General features: G+C 36.9%; 1 protein-coding gene and 1 non-coding gene across 2 annotated transcripts; one reads left to right on the top strand and one right to left on the bottom strand.

The window, feature by feature from the left end:
* Positions 1 to 577: 577 nt before the first annotated feature.
* Positions 578 to 684, bottom strand: LOC140037430 (small nucleolar RNA R71). The gene has a single exon (XR_011841334.1). It is a non-coding gene; the product is annotated as a small nucleolar RNA R71 (small nucleolar RNA).
* Positions 685 to 25,572: 24,888 nt separating this feature from the next.
* Positions 25,573 to 26,007, top strand: LOC140036336 (uncharacterized). Its single transcript, XM_072077702.1, has one exon. The coding sequence runs from the start codon at positions 25,573 to 25,575 to the stop codon at positions 26,005 to 26,007; it is 435 nt and encodes a 144-aa protein (XP_071933803.1).
* The last annotated feature ends 416 nt before the right edge of the window (positions 26,008 to 26,423 follow it).

Raw genomic sequence — 26,423 nt, 5'->3', positions numbered from 1 at the left:
CTGTGAATTAATTTACATAATCTCTTTATTTTCGTTTGTAGTGTATGCACCGGACTTTACTGGTAGTAGCACCTTTTGATCTAGAAATTAAAAGAACACTACGTAGACAAAGAAGGCATACACCACAACAAGAAGAAGAAGAGGTTCGGCAACAAATAGAGGGAATCGCGATAGAGCTACCTTTTGAAGAAGAAATGGTGGAAAACGAAGCAAATAGGCAAGCTCTTAGGGATTTTGCTCTACCGAGAACCCAAGGATCTCAAACAATAGCACGGCCAGCGGTAAACGCTAATAATTTTGAGATTAAACTATCATTAATCCAAATGGTACAACAATTTCAATTTGGAGGTAATGCCACAAAGGATCCAAATACACACAGCCACATTTTTTGAAGATATGTGATACAATCAAAATGAATGGAGTTAGTGAGGATGCTATAAGGCTAAGGTTGTTTCCATTTTCATTGAGAGATAAGGCTAAAATTTGGTTACATTCTCATGCCCCTAACACTTTAACTACTTGGGATGATTTGTTTAGAGCATTTTTTTATAAATACTTCTCACCGGGTAAAACGGCTAAATTTAGAATGGATATTACTAGTTTTAGTCAATTGGATGGTGAGTCATTATATGAAGCATGGGAAAGGTTTAGAGATTTGTTTCGGAAATGCCCACACCATGGACTTCCCAATTGGCTAATTATACAAATCTTCTATAATGGTTTATCCTTTTCTACTAAAACTATTATCAATGCAGCCACAGGTGAAGTTTTGATGGCAAAATCACCTCAAGGAACTCAAGATTTGATAGAGAAAATGGCGGCAAACAATTATCAATGGGCTAATGAAAGAGGTAATCCAAGATGTCAAGCAGGTATGATTGAAATTGATACCATCAATATGCTTAGTACTTAAGTGAGCAGTATGATGAAGGTGTTGAATAGACAAACCAAATGTGGTGCAAGTTCATCTAATATACATGTAGTTTGTTGTTCTATATGTGGAGGTGAACATGATACTAACGAATGTGTTGATCTTGAGCAGGCTCAATTTATCAATAATTACAATAGGAATGTTCAAAACAACCCATACTCAAATACCTACAATCCAGGGTGGAGAAATCATCCAAATTTTGGGTGGAAAGATCAAGGCAATCTACAAAGGCCGATTAATCTACCGAGATTCCAATCAAGGCAACCACAGACGAATACTAAACCGGATTGGGAGATAGCGGTGAAAAAGTTAACTAAGGGCACTTCGGAGAGATTTGAACGGCTAGAGGGGTGGTTGGACCAATTGACTGAAATATATAGAAATGTAGAGGTCTAGATTTATCAAATTGCCAATTCTATTAACAATCGAAATCAAGGGGAATTACCTAGTAAAACGGAGGTGAATCCGAGGGAACACGTCAAGGCCATTACTCTTCGTAGTGGTAAACGACTAGAGGATCCTCCGGTGGTAGAAAATAGAGGGAACAATGAAAGTGCGAGACAAGGAGATGAGCTAATGGAACAAGAGGTAAGCGTAGGGGAAAGTAGTAAAGGAAAATCGAAAAAAGAACAACCTATATCCTCCACTACCATTTTGATACCTCTAGCAATTCCATTTCCTCAACGACTCAAACCAAATAAACTTGACAAAGATTTTGAAAAGTTTGTCAAAATTTTCAAACAATTGTTTATTAATATTCCTTTCACTGATGCTATTTTGCAGATTGCTTCATATGTCAAGTTTCTCAAGGAGATCATGAAATGAAAAAGGAAATTGGAGGATCGTGGAACTATAGCATTAATGAAGGAGTGTAGCTCCATTATACAAAACAAGTTGTCACCAAAATTGAAGGATCCGGAGAGTTTTTCTATACCCTGCACCATCAGTAACATTGAATTTTCTAAAGCATTATGTGATCTTGATACAAGTGTATCATTAATTCCTTTAACGGTGGCTAGACAATTAGGGTTGCATGAGCTAAAACGCACTAATATTACTTTGCAGTTAGCCGATCGGTTTATTAGGTATCCATTAGGAGTTTTGAAAAATGTGTTGATTAAAGTTCAAAAATTCATCATTCCTGTGGATTTTGTAGTATTAGATATGGAGGAAGATATGTCTATGCCAATTATTCTAAGTAGATCATTTTTAGCAACTGCAGGTACTATTATTGATGTCAAAAATAGCAAACTCAAGTTTCAAATAGGTGAAGAAGAGTTAGTATTTAACTTAAATGAAATGGAAAAGTATCTTTCTTTTACTGATCATGCTTGTTCAATTGGCACTATAGAAATGCTAACCCAAGAGTTGAATCGAATCAATCTTGATTTCGATTCTCTTGAGCTTTGTTTAATAAGTATAGGGATGCAGGAGAAAAATGATGAAGAAATTGAAGCATTGGTCCAATATTTAAATGCACAACCTCCTTATAGGAAAGGGCAAATGTACGAGAATCTTGGACAAAGAAAGGGACTTCCACCACCTTCGGAGATAGAAGCTCCAAGGTTTGAACTTAAGCCACTTCCTAGCTATTTGAAGTATGAGTTTTTTTAGTGAAAATGAGACTCTACTAGTGATTGTCAGTGCTTTCTTGGAAGAAAAGCAAGTTAATAAGTTGCTAAGAGTTTTAAGGAAGCACAAGAAAACTATCGGATGGACCATCTCTGACATTCAAGGAATTAGCCCTTGTATATGCATGCATCGCATTCTTTTGGAAGATAATTGCAAACTAGTGGTTGAATTGAAAAGAAAGCTTAATACGAATATGAAAGAGGTGGTAAGATTAAAAATTGTCAAGTGGTTAGATGCAGCTATAATCTTCCCTATCTCAGATAATGTATGGATTAGTCCAATTCATGTTGTCCTAAAAAAAGGTGGAACTACCATAGTTAAGGGAAAAAATGATGAACTTATTCTCTCTAGACTTGTGGTAGGATGGAGAGTGTGTATAGACTATAGAAACCTAAATGCAGCCACTAGAAAATATCACTTTCTCTTACCTTTTCTTGATCAATTATTGGAACGTATTGCTGGTTATGAATTTTATTGCTTCCTTGACGGATTTCAGGTTATAACCAAATAGCAATAACTCCTAAAGATCAAGAAAATACCATCTTTGCTTGCCTTTATGGCACATTTGCTTTTAGAAAGATGCTATTTAGCCTTTGCAATGCCCCTGCCACATTCCAACGCTGCATGATGGCAATTTTTTCTGATTATATTGAGAAAATTATGGAGATTTTTGTGGATGATTTTTTAGTATACGGTTCATCATTTGACCATTGTCTTTATAATTTGGACTTGATTTTGCAGAGATGTGAAGAGATGAACCTTATGTTGAATTAGGAGAAGTGTTATTTTATGGTCCAAGAAAGAATAGTCTTAGGGCACAAGATTTCCTCAAGAGGAATTGAGGTGGACAAAGTCAAAATAAAAGTGATCAAGCGAAAGCCACATCCAAACAATGTCAAAGGGATTAGAAGTTTTCTGGGACATGAGGGTTTTTATAGACGTTTCATTAAGGATTTTTCCTAGATAGCTAAACCGTTATGTGATTTATTGTGCAAAGATACCCCATTTCATTTTGATGATAAATATATAATGGCTTTTGATAAGTTGAAAAAGGAGTTGACCTCAACACCGATTATAACTTCATCGGATTGGTCTCTAGCATTTGAATTGATATGTGATGCAAGCGATTATGCAATTGGAACTGTGTTAGGTCAACGGAAGGAAGGAAGGTTGCTTGTGATTTATTATGCAAGTAACGTGTTCAATGAAGTATAAATTAACTATGCGACCACGGAGAAAGAGCTTTTTACGGTGATATTTGTCTTAGATAAATTTAGATCCTACTAAGTTATCATTTATATGGACCATTCAGCTCTTAAATAATTGTTCCATAAAAAGATGCAAAATCGCGTCTAATTCGTTAGATTCTCTTATTACAGGAATTTGATTTAGAAATTAAAAAAAAGGGATCGGAGAACCTTGTGGTGGATCATTTATCGCGATTAGAGTATATCCCTACCAATGATCATTTTCAATTAAGGAGAATTTTTCAGACGAATTTGTTCTAGCACTAATCAAGTCTCCATGATATGCGGATTTTGCTAACTTTTTGGTAAGTGGAGTAACTCCAAGGGGTTTCAATTTTCACCAAAGGAAGAAATTTTTGCATGATGTTAAAAACTATTTTTGAGAGGAACCATTACTCTATAAGCATTGTACCGATGGTATGGTAAGAAAATGTATTTCCGAGGAGGAGGTATGTGATATTCTTTATCATTGTCATAATTTGAAAACGAGTGGTCATTTCAGTACCTCTAAGACCGTGGCCAAGGTGTGGCAATCGAGATTTTATTGGCCTACCATGTACCGAGATGCTCGAAAATATGTTAAAAGCTATGATGCCTATCAAAGAACCGGAAATATTTCTAGAAAAAATGAAATGCCCTTAACTATTTTCTTAGAAATAGAGTTATTTGATGTATGGTATATGGATTTTATGGGACCATTTCCTAGTTCTTTTAATAATAAGTACATCTTAGTAGCTGTAGATTATGTGTCTAAATGGGTGGAGACAATTGTTTCATCTACTAATGATACTAAGGTAGTACTTCTGTGACACCCCCATCTCTCCCTAAGGCGAAACCTAGGGTATCAGCGGAATATCTGCCCAACTCTTGTCACGACTCATGCACTCATTCAAATTTAATAGCGATCCACAAGTCAATCATAGACTTAGGATTAAAGAAATACTACAAATATACAATCCAAATTCTTCTAGGGCTACTATTTACAATTACAATCCAAAATCCAAATATAATAAAGTTTACTCTTCCAATGTCTCCAATATCATCCAAAAGATTCACTAGCTTTAACCAAGAAAACAAACTTAAAGGAATAAGCTAACGCTCAGTGAGACCAAGAAAATCAAACAAGCAAGCAAGTGGCACAAATTAAATCAAATATCACACTTAAAAGCGGCTTAACATGAAATTTCAAATAAGCGCTCAAATAGGAAATAAAACACAAGTAGAACGATATAAGAGCTCTCAGGAGCTATTTCCATGTCTCGATCAATTCAAGCCATCTGAGGTTGACTCTCCGTCAACTCAAGTAGTAACATGACCGTAACGCTCCACTTACTTCCTCCATCCAGCATAACACCCTCTCGGATCCGGAACCAAACAAGTCATGAGGTGGCAATATTAATCGAGTATGCCAAGCAAGATCGTAAAAGATCAAGCTATAAAATTTTCCATGGTTCATCAAACGTCTCGACCAAGCCCTTGCCGGTTCGAGTTATGAGGTTAGCCAATGGGTTGGGGCATCCCCCCAAGTATAATTGGTCGATGAAACAACGCTCCAATCAACTTAGAATCGATCATAACACTGAGTCAGTATGAGAGGTACCTCCTACCCGAATAGGGTGTGGTGTATGCTGCCGCTCAGTGCTCACGAATTAAACAAGTTCGAGTACAAGTGCAAGTCACAACATTTATGTAACAAGTATCAATTAATCAAGAGAGAGAGGACGAGAGCAATAAAGTACACCCTCGCCTCAGCAAGTTCACAAATCATATAGCACTTGTACAAATATTATTTCAAGCATAGTAACATGAAACATGCACTCGACACTCACCAAAAGTCAAGGGCAAAGCAAAAGTAAAAGCAAGAGGTCAGATAAGCTCCTCGGTGTCCACGTGACCACCTGAGACATATACAATCACGATTATTTAGGTATTCGACCAAGGGCATAAGACTAGGGGATGGAAACCAAAGGCATAAGACTAGGGCGTGAAATTCATTTTCCAAGTATGAAATGAGGCGGAAATAACCAACAAAGTTAGGCTTGAAATCTAGAAAATATTTTCAAGTGTCTTTGGAGTTTTGCCTCTTTATAAGGAAAATTCAGTTTGGATAGCATTTTTTGAAAAATCATAACTTAAGTTTAATAAGTCCAAAATTTGTAAATCTTATACTGTTAGAAAAATATATTCAATGACCTAAAACTCTCTAGAAAACACATTTTCCATATTCAAATCAGAAATCGATCAAATCTTAGCTCCAAATCACTGCTTCAATAAGAACAGGGCAAAACAGTCTTGAATTCCAGTGAAATTTGAAATTTTAGCAAAATTCATAGAAATCAAACTAGTCCCTGAAATTTACACCACAGAAAGAACTCCAAATCTAGTTTCAAATGCAACAAATGGAACTCAATTTGGATTTTTCTACACTAAAATACAATAGTTTTTCTAAGGCTGATTTTTGAAACCTGATTCACCAAATTCCAGCCTTGGAACATTCGACACAGTTTCGAAATCAGGTCATAACTAAGGCTACACGGTCCAAAATTAGTGTGGTTTATGGCGTTAAAAACTAGATTCAAAATAATAATATCTACAAGAAACTGTCTTCAAATTTGTTTTGTAAGATGAGTGAAAACGAGCTACAAACTGCAGTTGTGCTTGTTTCTCAGTTAAAATAGTGAGGAAAAATAGTCAACTTTGCCAGTTCATTGCGGCTCATAGAAAACGAACTTGTAGGTGTATTTTATACCGTTAGAAAGCTCTCGGAGTCTAGTTTCATATGCCGCAAACGGCACTTTATTTCAACTCCTATACGAAAAATTATATGCTGTTGAATGCACACTGGTTGGCCATACTGATCAGAAATTTCTAGGTTTGATTTCCTCCCTTTAACCTAACTTTAACTCATCCAAATGAAATGATTTTTGGGAGATAATTTACACACACATAACCCAACATGTAGCAAGCATTTTGGCCACAAAATTCGAAATTAAAACAAGGGAAATGATCCAGTAAAAATTATACAGCATGGCTCCTTCCTTCTCTTCGAATTTTCTCTCCAACTTTTCACACCAAAACCAAGTTATAAATCACTAAAACAACAACCAAACAAACAAAAAATCCTCAAGACCACTACCTAAGAATCTTCTTCAAGACATCTACCTAAAGTCAACGTTCATGGAACCCATCAACAACCCAAGTTTAACTAGTTAAAACTAACTAAAACTAACCATAAGATGGAAGAAAAATGAGAGCTTTGAGAGTTACCTTTCCTCCAAGAGTAGTAAGCAAAATCACAAGGAATCAAGCTCTAAACCACCAAGAATCTCTCCTTCTTCAAATCTCCTACTAAGCTTGAGGATGGTCCAAAAATATGAGTAGAGATGGAGCAAGTTTTTGGGAGCAAAATGAAGAGGAAAAAAGGAAACTTTCTTGACTAAATGAGGGAGAGGGAGAATCGACCAAGAGGAAGAGAAAGGAAGAAGGCTTTGTGTGATTTTGGTGATGTGATTTAAAGGAAAGAAAGATGGGACATTAAGCTAACTTTTGGTGCAAAAAAGTCAACACTTGAATAGTGGCCCATTAGTGCTCTCACTCACTTCTAATCCTTCAGTTAGATTTTCTTAGTCTACAATTGATCATTTTTAATTCTCCAAGACCACTGCTCTCTCAGACCAAATATTGTCTCGAAAAATGAGTATTCACTAATATTCACTAATCAAGCGATCGAAAAAAATAACTTTAAGAGAAAACATGTTAAAAATATAAAATGAGGCAATGTACCATGCAAATGCAATTAAAATGAATGAAATAAATTAATTGGAGGAAATGAATAAATAATTAAATAAATAAGCCAGTAAAATAAAATAAAAATGAATAATAAATAAATAAAATTCGGGTCCTCACAACTTCGGTTTCTTAAAAATAACATCTTTAGTAGATTCGGTATCCTTAGGGTCATAGTAAGTGATGAAGGAAAGTACTTTTATAATAAACAACTTGATTCTTTGTTGCTTAAGTATAGTTGTAGGCATAACACATCACTTCCATACCATCCACAAGCAAACGGACAAACGGAATTGGCCAATCGAGAGATCAAGCTCATCTTGGAGAAAACGGTGAACAACTCGAGAAAAGATTGGACAAGAAGACTCAACGATGCATTGTGGACTTATCAAACGGCATTTAAGACACCTTTGGGGATGCCGCCGTATCGATTAGTATATGGAAAAACTTGTTATTTACCTGTAGAAATTGAACATAAGGCATATTGGACTATTAAAGCAATTAATATGGATTTTAATCTTGCAGGTGGGAGGAGACTACTTGAGTTAAGAACTCAAGAAATACCGGCTGCATACTTATGAGAATGCCAAAATGTATAAAGATAAAGTGAAATATTGGCATGATAACATCTTATACCCAAACAATTTGAGGTGGGGCAAAAAGTTCTCTTATACAATTCGTGCCTTAAATTGTTTCCCGAAAAACTCAAATCAAGGTAGTCAGGACCATTTGAAGTCACTCAAATTTTTCCTTATAGGGCCGTTGAAGTAGTTAATGCAAAAAATGAGCGGTTCAAGGTCAACGAAAAATGATTAAAACCCTACTTGGCGGATGAAATCGTCCCCAAAGAAATCATGTGTCCTTTGGGTGACTCTTTTTCAACTCAATGAACCAAACCTTTTGAGTCGAGCCAACGACTATAAACAAAAGCGCTAGTTAGGAGATAACCCAATGTTTAAGTTATATATGTTAATTTGGTATGATTTTGTGTTCAATGCGTGTATTTGAGTTAGATTGTTGTTTTTATATTATAGGTTTGGCAAACGGAAGCAAAGATGGCCATTTGAGGTGGCAATGGCGAAATTTGATCAAGGAACTCAACCCCTCGATTTGCGTTAAAGGTGTTTTCGATCCGTTAAAAAGGGGTCAAATGCATGTTTCGATCATTTTACATGTGCATGCGATGATAAATTTGGCAAAAGAATGATCTAGAATGTATTTTGAGTTTTCTGGTAGATTGCATAATTTTTAGAAATTTTGAGTACACCTAGTAGTACATCTGAGGAATCTAGGAAAAATGTAACGCCTTTCAAAGTAAGAAGAACGAATCTTTCACCTTACCCACCATGGATATTAGGAACCCTAGAAGAAGGTTCTACAAAAGGAAGTCAAATAGGACAAGAAGGAATTTCTCGAGAAGGCTAAAAGCTGGCTCCTCGCTTAGCCTGTGGATACTGTGGGAAGACGAATCACATTAAGGAGGATTGCTGGAGGAAGGGGCGAAAGTGCTTGATTTGTAGGAGTGCAGACCATCAAATTAACAACTGCCCGAGGAATCAGCAACGAGGAAATAATGCTGCTCAACAAATGGATAGACCACCCCTAAACAAACTAAAGAAAGAGGAAATAGACCAAGAGTGCCAGCGCGGGTATATGCCATAGACAAGCAACAGGCTCCAGAGTCATCTGAAACAATGGAAGGTATAAAAAAAAATATTTTGAGGACGAAATTTTCTTAAGGGGGAGAGAGTGTGAGAACCTATAAATTTTGCAAATTTATCTAGTCTAACTGCATGGTACTTCATTTATTTAGTTGTCTACTTGTTTATTTATTGATTTGATAATGATTTTTTCTTAATGCTTATATTAAATTTTACATGTAAAAAAAATTAGTATGTGAGGTAAAAATGAACTTTTTCTTTTTTAGTGGGGTGTGAAAGGAACTTTTGAAAAAAGGAGAGTTTAGTGCAATAAGAAAGTACTAGAAGGTGACATGTGTCACCATATAAGAGCTAAGCTTCTTTATTTGTCTTTGACCAAAGCTTTCTTACCACTTTATCTTTCCTTTCTTACCTTAAAAAAAATAACAAACATAAACAAGAAGAGAGAAAAGAAAGAGGGCCGAGAGCTAGGGGAAAGAAAAGAAAGAAAAGCTTCACTCCATTTAGCTTCAATCTTATTTGAATTTTGAGGGAAAAGGAAGGAGATAATTTAGGGTTTTTCCTCCATCTTGGCTTAAGCTTGGAAAGGAGAAGATTTGGTGGTTGGAAAGCAAAAGAGGTAAAATGCTAGATTAACTTTCTTTATTTGTCTTATGTTGAAAATAGGGTTGATTGTTGGATAAAAATATGATTTGGTGGTGAATCTTGGTAGTTTTCAAGTTGATGATGCTTATCTTTAATACTTGAGTTCCAGGGTTTGATTATGCCCATGATTATGGTATGATTATGGTGGTTTCTTTTTGTTATTATGGCTACATATGTGTCTATAGTTATATTGGAGATGAAACTTTATGGAATTTCTAAGTATGGTTGGTTGAACTTGGGACAATTAGTTGGAGGAAAGTTGGAAAACTTGGAAGTAAAATTTCTGGTTGCTGACCGAATGGAAGGGCTGAAGTTGAAGCCTTGATTTCGAAATTTTTATCATGATTCTAGGCTTAGTTTTGCTCAAAATACTCTATACTACTTTAGCCTACAAGTGTGTGCTGGACTTTGATTAAAATCATGCATTTTAAGTGGCTTAAACCTCACATTTTGACCAAAAATCATGGTTGGAAATTTTCCGCAGGAGACTCTGTGTAGTCTTGAGAAATCTGTCATATCTTAGTGTAGAAAAATCAAAATGGAGTTCTTTTTTTGCATTTGAAACTAGATTCAGAGCACTTTCTACCGTGAAAATTTCAGAATTTTTCTCAATTCTTATGAATATCTATGATTTTTCAAATTTGACTGAATTTCTATATCTGCTCTGTCTTTCTATTGGATAAAGCAGCCACTTGAGATTGGATTTTGACTGACTTGTGGACAGAATCTTACAAAGGTATCTTCTTAGAAATTGTAAACTTTGAATCTATTTTCTAATGGTATAAAGTTTATAAATTTTGGACTTAAGAAACTTAAGATATGATTTTTCAAATAGCATCGCGCAAAACTGAAAAAAAATTTTGTTTTTTTAAAACTGTCCTTACTTTCATTTCCAACTTCAAGTTGGAGTTGTTGAGCCATTTTGAGCTTGATTTTTCTTTTGGAATAATGTGACTTGGCATAGTGGATCTCATGGTACTTTATAAATGTGATTTTAGGACATGAAAGTGAGGTCGGAAGTGCACACGAGACGAACAATTGAACTTGTGACGTGGTGAGTGTTTCTTGCATGTGTATGCTTTAAATGACTATGTGGAATGTTGTGAATGTTGTCTAAATGTTAAATACTTCCCAATGATTGCTAAATGGATTTTCGATGGGCGAGTGTGTACTTTATCGCACTCGACCCACGCAAAAGTGAATTTTCAATGATTGAATGCTACTTGTGCATGAATGTAAGCCTTTTGGCTGAACTGTGATGGGCGTAGGGTATACATATAACATTTAAGCTCATCCTAATCAAGTTTTACATTTACAAACTCCTAAATACCCCACACGCGATTTATCGCAAGTATACGAATTGTGAGCGAGTATAGGGTATTAAGGGTCGATCCCACAAGGAATATTGCAATTACCGGCACTACTAAAGCTTCTCTATTATTTAGACTATTAATGAATTATAACAAGTAAAACCTACTGAACTTATGCAAGAAATATCAAATGAAAGGTCCTTAGGTTATGGTATCCCTAACTACTCATGCAATTGCCATTTTTGGATCATTGAGTACTACTATCCAGACTAGTTATTGTATAATTTCCTTAAACATGTGAAACCTACTTTCGTAGTGAATCAACTATACTCATAACTAATCCATACCTATTCTCATGTTACTGAAATTAGCTACAAGTTCATTTCTTCAATGAAATTATATGAAATTAATCACTAAAACCACATAGGTGCACCTCTACTTTCGTGAGTGTACTCCCTATGTTTAGCACTTCTTGAACCAGTGTTAAATCTCAATTTTTATTGCAGAAACAACACCTTAGATAATCACAATTAATGGTACCAGATTAATCATGATTTAAAGGGCCAAAGTGCTAAATAACTTGCTCAAATAATAGCAATCAAATAACCAAATAATAAACACTAACAATCATAGAAAGTTCAACCAAACCCAAGGCATAAACTTTAAAGATACATATTAAACACAAAATCCAGAACTTGTCTATTAACTAAACTTGGAATCAAGTACAAAAGATAAAGAGTTTGGAAGGAATGTAACCCTTGTCACATGAGTTCATCTCCTTGCCTTCTTCATCCTCCATCTTCATCTTTGCCTAGCTAATAAACAAGACTGGATGAACTGTCTAAACTACTATCCTACAGTAAGAAAAATGGAAGAGTTACATTTTTGCAGTCCAAGTTCTCTTCCGTATGTCTCTCTTCTCCCTTCAATCTTGCAAGTTTTGGCTATATAAAGATGAAAGAAGTCAAGAAAATGAGGCCTACACCACCCTTTTACAGCTGCAAAGTAGTTCTCACAAATCTGGCATTGCATGTGACTTGTTGGAGGTGAAAATAAGTTTTCCGCATAAAGAGCAACCTTCTCTGACCACAATCCGGCCACAAATCCGGCCAAGTTCTGGTCGGATTGCTACAGTGACATTTTGGTGCACTTTTGTTCAATTTCCAGTTCTGCTCCGATTTAGCGTCAACTTCAACTGAACTTTTCTTGATGATAAAAGCTGATTTAGCTCTTGACCAAAACATAAAACTTGTAGCCCTTTGAGTTATCTTTCTAATGCATCAAAAATCACCTCATTTGGATCTGTGTAGGCTAAGAAATGATCGAAATACCCTTGACTACTCACTGCCCTATTTCAGCTTCGACCAATAGAAATTAGCAACTGTAATTCGGCCTTTTGACCTGGAAAACCTTCAAACTGGATTCAGATGTCTTCACCAAAGTTGTAGATCTATCTCTTATCTTCAAATTGGTTTAAGAATCATCTCAATCCGATCATTGTAGCTCAAATTATAGCCGAAATATGAAAATGTGTCAAAACTGTCAAAATGCACAAAATCCAAGTAAAAAGTGTTAAAAACCTCATTTAATCACTTAAAAGTATTTTTCACTAATTATAGCCAAAATGATTCATTTTCTTCCAATAATGTAACCAAAGTTACTAAAAATAATATAAAATGTCGGACAATTATTACGTAAATTAGTCACTTATCAAACTCCCCCACACTTAAATCATTGCTTGTCCTCAAGCAATCCATACATAATCAACTACAAGAAGTGAAACAATATATGCACTTTTTCAAATTTAATTCCTCATGACTTGGCAAATAATCATTATATAACTGTTCAATTTACACTAAATACTCATAATATCAAGTAAAGGAAAGATAATTATGCCCTAAATTCAACAAGTTAAACTTAATCTCTCACCCTAACCTAATTTCACAAATAAGCAAATCACATAGTCGATTTATAGCCTTCCTCCTCCTATAATCATCTTTTTCTCAAAATTTTACAACTAAGAGGGATTTATTCACACTAATTTTACTTAAATAGTGAGAATGCCTTTTGACGCGAAAATCGATACTTTTAGGTGAAAATCCCTGGTTACTCAACATTTCACTTATTCAAGTTGCTATGCATACTCTTAATTCAAATACCTTTTTACGCGAAAGTTGACATTTGTAGATGCCAACCCCCGGTTACTTGGTACAAGAATCATTGGAGTAGAACAATTTTTATTTACTTTCTTTTCTTTTCTTTTTTTTTTATTTTTTCTCTCTTTTTTTTTCTTTTCTTTTTTTTCCCTCATAGAAAAATATATAGAAATAATCAAAGGAGGAGTATAACCTTTATCGACTATATCAATCACTTACTTGCAAAATTAAGTAAAGAGAAGAAATCTCATTAAACATGTAAAATTTATAGACATAATTTTCCTCACTTTACCAAATATACTTTCTAAAATGCAAAAATTCTAATTGCATAATAATCATTTCCAAGTTAAATGAGGACTAAACCTTCCAAAATACACATAAAGTTTCAACAATTGGAAGAATCAAACACTTAAGGTTGGAACAATTTAGCCCTTTTTGAAATAAAAATGAAAAAAAATTGAAGAAGTTTTTAGCCATAATGAAATATTGGAAAAGATTTTAGAAAAATTTTGACAGAGTTTCCCCCTATAAATGGACAAAACTCTCTGCCAACATACCCAAATTTAAGCAATTTATCCACATGGCAAATAATTCAAACACAATTCCAACATTTCTAAGCATTTATATCCACAAAATATCATCACATAGCATTTAAAATGCAAATTCAAATATTTCCTCCCCCACACTTAAACGTCACATTGTCCTCAATGTGAGAAAAGGAAAATAAATAAAGAGTAAAGAAAATACTACTCATATGAATTTGCGCTATCCAAATCCATGGCCAAGTGATGAATTTCCAAGCTTAAGAAGTCTGAATCACTAGCACCACAACAGAGATGAAGATCACTTGGATTAGTTCACACAAAAAAAATAAAGAAAATCACTAAAAAGTAAACATCACAAGCACTACGGAAAATAAAAGAAAAGACTAGCGGCAATGTCAAGTGGTGACGAGCACTTCCTCAAGTAGTCGCTTGGTCAGGTGAAGAGGGTGGAGTTGGAGGAGCTTCAATACCCAGCTTGGTCTCAATGCGACGAAGACGTTCGGAGTTCCGTTTGTTCTCTTGTCGACTTTTTTTCACCTCAGCCTCAACGCAAAGCAGCTTATCCATTATCTTCTTCAGAAACGACCGAGTGTCTTGAGGTGAGGATGGACGACGTGAGGAAGACGGCTCAGTTGAGACTAGTGGGGTGGTTGTCTCAACCCCTTGAGCTTCTTCAATTTGTTCAATTTCAGTTTCCTCCTCATGCCTAATGTCTCCCTGAGCACCTCCTTGAGTCGAAGGACCACCTACGTCTTTACTCTTCAAAATAAACCTGCAAAAATCCAGTGCAAAGACATCCTTTTTCTTGAAACTTGTAGGGATAGCATTAGAAAAATTCACTCCAACCCTTTGAAACTCAAAGGTCAAGAACCGAGGATATGAGAAAGCATGTTTGATGTCGTTACTGCGAACCACAGCCCACATGTGGTTGGTGATAATGCTTCCCAATGGAATGCCTTGGATGTTTCCTAAGCCATGCTCCATTTTATCCAAGAAATAGATATCACTTGTGCGCAATTCATTGGTTCCACTTGCCCCCGGAATAATGTTGGAGGCAAACAGGTAAATTAGAAGACGTTGCGATTCCGAAAATGATGAAGTCAATACTGAATACCGCCCGGTCTTCTGAGTAGCCTTGTACTCAACCTCCAAGCGTACAAGTGCCTCTAGCATGTTCCAAGAGTCCAAATCATTGGGTTTGAAAGCTTTCTTCAAATCTACCTTATACCCCACATCCGAAACAGGAAGATAGCGCTCCAAATCAGCTCTATGGACTCGAACTTTTCTCCCTCACACTGTACAAGTAATCACTTTCGTGTCATAGTGAAAAACCTTCTTGTCCTCCACATTTGCATAAAATTCTCGGACAAGCTCCTCATAATAGAAGTTTGGGATGTTAAAGAAGTTTTCCCATCCCAATTTGGCAAACGATGCCTTGAGATGGTTGACCTCCTCAACATCCGGAGTGACATCTTTCTCCACCAATACCTTAGCTCCCCTCCTAGAATTATACCATGCTACATTTTCGGCGGAGGTGAAGCGCGACTTATCATATGAGACTTGCTCCTCTTGGTCCTCTTGTGCCTTTTGTTCCTCTTATTGTTGAGTCTCCTTTTCGGATGATGGCTCGTCCTCAAGCGCTAGACGTCTACTTGCTTTTCTTTTCATGCACGGTGGTCTGGACATTGAAGCTTCTCCTTTCCTATTGGGAGGAGGAGATTTCACCGCACCTTTCTTAGTGCGAGCCATTGTACCTAATTAAAATTATTAAACATTAACTTCATTTAATAGGTACATTGTTAAATAATGATAACAAACACTTGTTCACGTTTATCTTTATCTTTAAAGAGACAACTTATCAACTTACTTACTTAACAAGTAGAATTAATACGATCAGTAAGTATCAAAATTGATTATCAACAACAAGTGCTCTATCATTTTCCCAAATAAAACATTTAAGCATATAATGTCCAAATAATTGGAGGAAGCAATTATATAATCACACAACTCACTCCCAACTTAATGATCTAAATAAGCCTAATGAAATGCTAAAAAACACCTTAACCATGAGTTTTAGACTTAAAAAAATCATTAATTCACCTTTCACCAAAATTTCTAGAATAAACATGCCAAAAATCAAAGAATGAGCTAATTAAGCATAAATTTAGCATGTAAATATCCTAGAGCAATCCATTAATCTCCTACATTTTTCTTTAATCCAATTAGCTCAAGAATTTAGCTAATAAGTATCAAATCAAATTAATCCTCAAAATTAGCTAAAAATTGCTAAATTCACCAAATAATCACAAACCCTTGAGTTAAACATCACCAATAATCATCAATAAGCTCAATAAGCACAATGTAAAGCTCCAAACTTCACAAAATGAAAAAAAAAATTCGAAATTGCCCAAAAATTAGAAAAAGTGATAAATGGCAAAATTCAAATAACAACATTTGGTGAAGATTTGTTACCTCAAACTTGTTTGTTGATGATTATGGATGCAAATGGTGAAGAAACCCCTAAAAATTTCACTCCAATTCGGCCTCAAATAGAGAGTTCAAAAATATGAAACCCTTGTTCTTGAGTTGCTCAAATCTGAATTAGAACTTATTTTTGAAAGAATTTAAACTATGGAATCAACTCTTAAGAGAAAGGGGAGTGCTTTGGTGTATTTAGTTTGGAGATTTGAGAGTGAAAAGATGGATTTTAGGAGTTTTAGGTGTGAGTGTGTGTGAAGGTTGAAGAAGAGAGGAAGAAGAAAATTGGGGAATCCGTGCACGGATATCCGGCAAACAAACTTTTTTTTTAATATTTTCTACATATCCGGCCGGATTCAAGGCAGTAGCCTCAAAAATCCGTGTTTTGTTCCCCTGTTAATCCGGCCAAGTATCCGACCAGTTTGTGGCCGGATTTCAGGCCGGATTTGCTACAGAAATTTTTTTATTTCTGCAGTTTTTCCTTCCATTTTCCATTCAACCAAGTTTTTAACTCACCCTATTTTCCACTTGTTTCATTTTCTTCAAGAAAAATTGCACTTTAAACGTGAAACATGCTCTTTTTCAACCAATTGCCTTTCGAAACATGAAACCATGCATTAATATAACCTTATCATAAAGCACTTTAAATATATGAAAGGCATCAAATGAATATGAAAACTCCCTTTTTGCTTCCTTCTAATCTCTTTTGCACTTGAACAATTTGGATAAACCATTGCCATTGCCACCTATAAGACACACAAAAACACTAGTTTAAACTACTTAAAAACTACTAAAAACAAGAAATCGTTGGGTTGCCTCCCAACAAGCGCTTCTTTTTAGTCATTAGCTTGATTATATCACCTCATTTTTCAAGAAGGTTTAGTTAACGAGTAATCCACCATTTTAGGCCGTAGTGGATCATTAAAAGGTGACTTTATAGCAAAAGCCACATGATCTAATGATGTGAGAAATGAAAGTGACTTACCTATTCCAAGTGTTTCATAGATATTACCTTGAATATGCATCACTTGAGAATTCACCAAAGGAAATGCCATGAGAGTATCTTGGGCAGGAATACCTTTAAAACCTGTACTTTTTATACACTCCTCAAGAGGAGTGAAAAATGAGTCATTAAAGCTCACCTCTTGAGATTCAAAGTTAGGTCCAAAGATATTATTATGTGAAATGGACATTTCCTCATTGAAACACAAGTTAGAATCATCATTTTGATCAAAATGCAACCCATTTTCACATACAACATTCCCACTATTCATGCTAGGATCTTTTTGCAAATTATTAGAAGAAATAACTTCACACAATGCATTCAATTGCTCATGTATTCTACCAAAGTGAGAAGCTAATTCATCTATTCTTTCCTCAATCCTATCAAAACGGTCGGAAGTTGCATTTGCTAGCTTTTCTATTGCTAAATCAAATTGATTAGAAAAATTTTCTATAGCTAGCTCCCAAGATGCATTAGAATCATTAGCTATTGGTTCACTTTCTAACTCCCAAGGTAGAGGTGCATTAGCTAACTTCTCTATTGCCAACTCCCAAGATGGTTTTGATTCATATTGGACACTTTCAGGTTGGTAATCATAAAAATATGAATAATCACTATAAGTACATTGATTATCCCAACCATAAGCAGGAGAATTGCTCCAATTAGCACTATATCGATCAAAACAGGGATTGTAATGCTCTAATTCATCATAATAATCCACATTTTGTGCTTGTATATAAGAATTGATATTCCTCCCTTACTCAATTTCATGCATAATTGTGTTCATTTGAACTTGTAACATCATAACATCAAATTTAGTCTTTAAGCAACTTAAACCATCTTCAAAAGACATACATTCAGTAAATTCTTGGTTACCTCTGTTGAAGGAGCTTTGCACTTGGTAACTATCCATTGCCAAACTTCCATTTTTCAAGCATTGTCCTCCAAATTGACCTACCCTCCTCATTACTTAAAATTACTTTTAAACAACTTAAAAGAAAAATTAGTAAGAAAAATAGGTGATAAAACACATACACTCATAAAACACTAAAATAACAGAAAATATCATTCACACTATAACTAATAAAATGTCTAAACTAATAAAGTTGCTCTTTACACCGATATTGCCAAATCTTCCCCGGCAACGGCGCCAAAAACTTGACGGGCGTAGGGTATACATATAACATTTAAGCTCATCCTAATCAAGTTTTACATTTATAAACTCCTAAATACCCCACACGCGATTTATCGCAAGTATACGAATCGTGAGCGAGTATAGGGTATTAAGGGTCGATCCCACAAGGAAGATTGCAATTACCGGCACTAATAAAGCTTCTCTATTATTTAGACTATTAATGAATTATAACAAGTAAAACCTACTGAACTTATGCAAGAAAATATCAAATGAAAGCTCCTTAGGTTATGGTATCCCTAACTACTCATGCAATTGCCATTTTTGGATCATTGAATACTACTATCTAGGCTAGTTATGGTGTAATTTCCTTAAACATGTGAAACCTACTTTCGTAGTGAATCAACTATACTCATAACTAATCCATACTTATTCTCATGGTTATGAAATTAGCTACAAGTTCATTTCTTCAATGAAATTACATGAAATTAATCACTAAAACCATATAGGTGCACCTCTACTTTCGTGAGTGTACTCCCTATGTTTAGCACTTCTTGAACCAGTGTTAAATCTCAATTTTCATTGCAGAAACAACACCTTAGATAATCACAATTAATGGTACCAGATTAATCATGATTTAAAGGGCCAAAGTGCTAAATAACTTGCTCAAATAATAGCAATCAAATAACCAAATAATAAACACTAACAATCATAGAAAGTTCAACCAAACCCAAGGCATAAACTTTAAAGATACATATTAAACACAAAATCCAGAACTTGTATATTAACTAAACTTGGAATCAAGTACAAAAGATAAAGAGTTTGGAAGGAATGTAACCCTTGTCACATGAGTTCATCTCCTTGCCTTCTTCATCCTCCATCTTCATCTTTGCCTAGCTAATAAACAAGACTGAATGAACTATCTAAACTACTATCCTACACTAAGAAAAATGGAAGAGCGATATTTTTACAGTCCAAGTTCTCTTCTGTATGTCTCTCTTCTCCCTTCAATCTTGCAAGTTTTGGCTATATAAAGATGAAAGAAGCCAAGAAAATGAGGCCTACACCACCTTTTTACAACTGCAAAGTAGTTCTCACATGTCTGGCAGTGCATGTGACTTGTTGAGGTGAAAATAAGTTTTTTGCGTAAAGAGCAGCCTTCTCTAACCACAATCCGGCCATAAATCCGGCCACAAATCCGGCCAAGTTCCGGCCGAATTGCTACAGTGACATTTTGGTGCACTTTTGTTCAATTTTGAGCTCTGTTCCGATTTTACGTCAACTTCAACTAAACTTTTCTTGATGATAAAAGCTGATTTAGCTCTTGACCAAAACATAAAACTTGTAGCCCTTTGAGTTAGCTTTCCAATGCATCAAGAATCACCTCATTTGGATCTGTGTAAGCTGAGGAATGACCGAAATACCCTTGACTACTCACTGCCCTGTTTCAGCTTCAACCAATAGAAATTAGCTACTGTAATTCGGATTTTTGACCTGGAAAACCTTCAAACTGGATTCAGATGTCTTCATCAAAGTTGTAGATAAATCTCTTATCTTCAAATTGGTTTAAGAATCATCTCAATCCGATCATTGTAGCTCAAGTTATAGCCGAAATATGAAATGTGTCAAACCTATCAAAATGCACAAAATCCAAGTAAAAAGTGATAAAAACCTCATTTAATCACTTAAAAGCATTTTTCACTAATTATAGCCAAAATGATTCATTTTTTTCCAATAATGTAACCAAAGTGACTAAAAATAAAATAAAATGTCATACAATTATTACGTAAATTAGTCACTTATCAAACTGGATCCTTGCCCTTCGTTGCCAGTCGACTCCAGCCAGAAGCGGACTCGGTCGGGTGGCTGGTGACCCTAGGACAATATTTGGTATACTCGAGTATTATCACGAAATCTGGTGGAGAACTGGCCTGTGAATTCAATGCCATGAAATCAATGAATGAATGGCATGAACACTGAAGGAGTTTTCACTTGCAAATGTTTTCTAATGTTGGAGGGATAAGGAAAATGGTTGGCGAACGAATGAATGAATGACTTGAATGAATGGCTCCAAGTGAGCACGTATCCTTTCAATGAATGAATGATTGATTTTGAATGACTGCTTATTACTGTGCCAAGTGTGCAAAGTGCTAAATGTAAATGTTTCTGTGTTTGCCCGCTTGATTGCTTGTTTGGGAACCTCATTGAGTTTTTAGCTCATTCTATTAGTTTGTTTTCCTTACAGGAGTGGAGGCCGGAGCAAGTAAACATGAACTAGGGTGCATAACTTTCATGTACTTGTATCTTTGTAGATGAGACGTATTTGGAATATTTGGAAATATTATCCTATGCTTTACTTTTGGATTGTAAATTAAGTTTGAATTACTGGTTGGAAATGGAACTTTTATGTTAACTTCAAGGCTTTAAAGGCTATTCAAGAACGTTAGTGAGTGAGTCCTGGCGAGAGTCGGGCAGACGATCCACCAAACCCTTGGATACGCCCTGGGGGGGTGGGGTCATCGCACCATCATCATTTAGCCCTCACAAAGTTTTTTTAACTGACTGAAATCCAAAAAAAAAAAACTCAAAATCGATTTTTAAGAAATTTGGGGCTACGATTTGTAGTTTTTAAAGTCATCAATTGGAGGTCAATTGAAGTGATTTTCATAGGGTTTTTTGCATAATCATCATCTCCAAACATCATTCTTCGTGATTGAGATAAGTTTCTTCATCAAATCTTTGTATTTTAGAAGTTGGTATTTTTCAATTTCCTAAATTTTCTGACATCTTCTAATTTCAAACTTTTGATGATGTTTTTTACCTCCATTATGATTATTTAGGTTGTTTAAACATGTTTACACGTTCAAATGTAGCAAATTGATGGATTATTAGTTCTTTAAATTTTTAATTTGCTATATTTGGCTAAAAATAGAAAATTAGTTAGGAATGTTGTTGAGCCGTTTGTGATAGATGATTATGATTCAAAATGGTTAGTTGATGATGTTTTAGCATGTGCATTGTGTATAGAGAGTGATTTGATAAATTTTGTGAGTTATTAGGATGATTTTGTTTAACATATTTATAGCTAACTGTGCATTATTGTTGCTAATTATAGACTGCTATAACTTATTGATAATTTGATTAATTGGAATATATTTGTTACCTATTCTGATAAATTGGTGATTTTAACAATTTTTGATATTTTTTATGTCATTTCTTGTATGTCATAATAGTGGTCGTTTAAGTATGTTTATTTGATTTCTTATGACATAGAGATATGTTTTTGTGGTTAGTTGCGTAAATTGGGATTCGTTATCGCCAAAATTATGAAGTATGTGTTAGTGCATGTAGATAATTGAATCTCTTTTCTTAGGTACTATGGCAAGGAAAAAGCAAGTTGTCTATTCGTCTTCTAGTAGTGACGAAATGGAGGTGAATGAGGATATTGAAAAAAGTGAAAAAGAGAGGTTACCATCACCCTAATCGGTGAGGACACAACAAGGGGAGGGCACTTCTCGGAGTGCCGAAGCTACCGTTTTTGATAGTGCCAAGTTCACAAGTCTTAGGAATCAACAGTGGTATGAAGCGCATGCTAATTTAGAGTTTCTCTTTGAGATGCATGTAAGACCGGAAATTGAGGTGGGTTATCATATCTTGAAGGCGTTTAACCAACTTGATTGGGCGCCAATTCTCACATTGCCGACTCACTACTACCCTGACTTGGTACTCAAGTTCTACACCAATATTGACAACAAAACACATCACAGTGGCGAGTTGGTGGAGTCATGGATGTGTAGGTGCCGAATTGTTTTATCACGAGAACGCTTAGCTGCTATTTTGGGATGTAGCAACCAAGGTCAGGCAATTGATCTAAAGAAGGGTTTCGTCGCATCCAATAGGCGGTGGGATCCATCGCATGCCATGAATAGGTTTGATTTTGAGTACCAACCTTTTAGGTCTTCAAGGAAGGAGACAATGGTGACAAGTGTCTTCGAACATCGCCATCGTCTCATTATCTATATGATGCACACAATGTCATACCCAAAAAGACGGGCCATACGGAGGTCCGAAAAAGTGATATATATTTTCTTGATTACATGTTTCATAATCAGGAATCCTCCTACACTCGAATTCTATTGCCGAACATCATCATTAGCTACATAAGGTCTATGGTGAGGTGGCAGACTGCTTCGTTCAAATTGGCATTTCCTCGTCAGCTCTCTTTGGTGTTCGAGAGTCTAGACGTTAACTTGCAGGAGGTATCTCGGGAATTTGTTAAGCCTTGAATCGAGTTATCAGTTTCTTCCCTTCGTCGTATGGGTATTGGTACAGAGAACATTCCTCAGCCTGCCGAAGAACGGAGACAAAATGCACATTATGGCCGAGAGGAAGCCAATCCTTCTACTGTTGCACCTCCTCCTCCCCCATAATAATCGAATTAGCAGCGGCTTTTTACTTGCTTGGACGATATTGAGTATTAGTTTGGAAAAATAGACACTCGCTTGGAGAGAATTGAGTATCACCTAGGCATTCCTCCACCTCATGACGGCGATGAAGATGAAGATGATGATTGAAGCTACACCTCTAGGATAGCTCTTATTGTTGTTTCCTAATTTTTTTTATCGCTTTTAATCTTTCCCTTTTCCTTTTACATTTCATCTTTTAGACAGTGTTAGTAGATGTTTATGTTTTGGCGAAGGTTTGTGATTCATGGTTGGTCTGGATCTCAGCCATTGCACTAGGGAGTATTTTTTTCTATCTTTTGTTGTTTTTCTTTCCTTACATATTGAGGACAATATGTATTTTAAGTGTGGGGGAGGAAATGTGTGGTACTTGTAGTATTTTTGTGTTCATTGTTTGGACTTGATGTTTGGAATATGAATTGCACTTAATTGTTGTTAATTTGGGGTTGCCGGCAGGGAGTTTCGTCCAATTTTAAGGGAAAACTCTGTCAAAATTTTTTCAAAATCTTATCCAAAGTTACAAAATTGCCCCAATATGTTTCAAAATCTTTCAATTTTATCCAAAGGGTAACAAGTTTCATATCATTAGTAACTCAAATTTCTTCTACTTTTAAGATAAATATATGTGACTTAAGCACTTTGTTGCTCATGTAACTTGGAAATGGCTATTATGTGATTATAAATGTTGTATTTATAGGAAAATATATTATGTAAAGTGGAGAAAAATTATGCCTATATTTTGCATGTTTGATGAAATTTCTTCTCTTAACTTGGTTTTACATAGTTAAGTGATTGAAACAAAATTCTTTAGTATAGAAAAGTTCGATTAAAAAAGAAATTAGGACTTGAGATTCCTTTCTCAGCTTTGCTATTTTGGGAAGGTTAGGGCTTTCACCAATGGCTGGCCACCAGCCACCAGGAGGAAGGGATGGACGTTCCTTTGCTGCCGTTCTTCAGCATCAGCCGGCGCCATCCCCTAACAAGGTCAGACCTGCTGCTCAGTTCAAGGGGAAACCAGCCGTCATGTTCTCGGAGGAGGACATTGCGAAGCTGGCTACACCCTTCAGATTCACTATTGTGGGGAAGTTCTCCCATGGAAGACCGAACCTTGATACCTTCCGTAAGGCTTTCTCCACGATTGGCTTCACTTCCAGTTTCACCATTGGTCTTCTGGATCAACAGCATATCCTCATAAGGTTTTGTTCGGAGGAGGATTATCTGTGATGTTGGACGAAGGGACTGTGGAACATCGCTGACTTTCCCATGCGCACTTTTAAATGGTCACCAGACCTTAAGGTTACAAGTGAATCCACGCATGTGCCTGTCTGGGTTGCTTTGGAACATCTACCCGTCCATTTTTTTGACAAAGCATCGCTGTTTTCAATCGCCACTGCTATTGGCAGCCTCTTACAAGTTGACGCTGCGACTGCAAATCTGTCCCGACCCAGTGTTGCCTGTATCTGCATTGATCTTGATGTTTCCAAGGAGTTGCCTGGTCGCATCCAGATTGGAGCAGGCACCCATGGCTTCTGGCAATGGGTAGCGTACGAGAACTTACCATCGTACTGCTCGACTTGCAATCGCCAGGGACACTCCAGTCTGGATTGTCGGCAGAACAGGCGAGGGAATAGGGGCGGTCCGACTTGACGGGACGTTGTCGGGGCTGTGGTTTCCCAAGCCCCAGAGGAGAGGAACGTGGCTGACAGCCAGCGGAGGAGTGTGGCGCTGCATCCAGAGTCCGAGCCTGTTCTCCTACCAACGATCGACGCCGCCCCAGCCTTGCTGACGACTAACGTTGCACCAACCTCCACTGCTACGTGTCTGAGCGAGCAGGAGCAGGATGGTGATGGCAGGAATACTGACCCAGCTGCTGAAGAGGCACTTTTAAAGATTCTTGCAAACCCACCAGCCTTAGGGAGTATTTGTGACGATACATTTGTTGATTTGGGTGCACAGGAGAAGGAACCCTCCTATGGATCACTCTCAGATGGAGAAGGCCAGCCCGAGGCCGCACTAGATAGGGCGACGCTGGCCGTCTCCCTCCTACAGTTTAGCATGGCCTTGGAGCCGCATATGCCACCTCCAACGGCTGAACGAGATGAGGACGGCTTCACCATGGTACTACCAAGGAAATCGAGGAAGCGGAAGGTGTATATCCCTCGAACCCGACAGATTTTGACACGACAAGCTTCTAAAGCCATCGAGGTACCACCTCACCCTCTTTCTAATGAATAATGTCCTCATTTGGAACATTCGTGGAGCGACGAACAAATCTTCAGTACGTCGTTTGCGAGCTTTACTCCTCCTCCATCACATTGCTATTTTAGTGCTTTTGGAACCTATGGCAGAAGCTAGTAATATAGAAGTCTTGTGTACGAAGTTATCATTTGATTTTTGTTTGCTCAACTCATCGAATAAGATCTGGGTGTTTTGGCGCTCTGGTTTTCATTTTAATGTTTTGTACAACTCGGAGCAAATCCTCCACGTTATGGCGGGTCACGACTCCTGGACTGAGACTGTTAATGCGTCGTTCATTTATGCCAAGTGTACCAGGGCCGAAAGGCTAGTATTATGGTCTGAGCTATGCTCTCTCGCTGGCTCGATCACACGGCCGTGGCTGGTAGGGGGGATTTTAACATCATCAGTACGCTGGCTGAGTATACGGGCCGGGCGGCCCAAGATCTTGGAGCGATTTCGGATTTCAATGGTGCAATATCTGGCTGCCATCTCCAGGAGCTTCCCTACTCTGAAAGTGCTTACACGTGGTCAGGTGTTAGAGCAGGTACCAGGATTTGGAAGCGATTAGACAGGGTGTTAATCAACCAACACTGGCTCGAGTTCTTGCCGAATACCTCTGTCCAGCATCTCAATCGCGCCGCCTCCGACCACTCACCCTTGCTAGTGAGCCTACGATCTGCAGATGCTAGCATTCCAAAGCCCTTCAAGTTCCAATCGTTCTGGGTTCCGAACCCAGAGCTTTTATCAACAGTGCAGAGTAGCTGGGATTTGCCCACATAGGGGTATGGTATGTATCGGTTGGCTTTCAAGTTAAAGCGTCTAAAGGCATGTTTAAGACAATGGAGCAAACAACAATTTGGGGACATCTTTCAGGCTGTCCTGCAACGCGAGCTTGAGGTGCAACAAAAAGAGATTATGTATGAAGCTAATCTAACGGATGAGGCGAGGACTGACCTACACCACGCACAGGGTCACTTGTTACAGAGCTTACGTGTCCAAGAGGACTATTGGCGCCAGAAGGCGCGCTTATGCTGGGTGAGAGATGGTGACTCCAACACACGGTATTTCCATACTTTAGTTAGAGAGAAACGCTCGAGGTTTGCCATACACCGCATTAAGGATGATGGGGGGGACGTGGCTTGAGGATGATGAACAGATTGGTCAGCAAGCAGTCAGCTTCTTCCAGCGGCTTCTGA

Source organism: Coffea arabica, chromosome 2e, assembly GCF_036785885.1.
Source record: "Coffea arabica cultivar ET-39 chromosome 2e, Coffea Arabica ET-39 HiFi, whole genome shotgun sequence".
NCBI classification, from domain to species: domain Eukaryota; kingdom Viridiplantae; phylum Streptophyta; class Magnoliopsida; order Gentianales; family Rubiaceae; genus Coffea; species Coffea arabica.
Note: the sequence above shows the minus strand (reverse complement) of the source record. Positions and strands in the feature narration are given on the sequence as shown.

What these genes read in the sequence shown, in the direction of transcription:
- LOC140036336 (XM_072077702.1), top strand. Translation starts at nt 25,573, where the DNA reads ATGCTCTCTCGCTGGCTCGATCACACGGCCGTGGCTGGTAGGGGGGAT.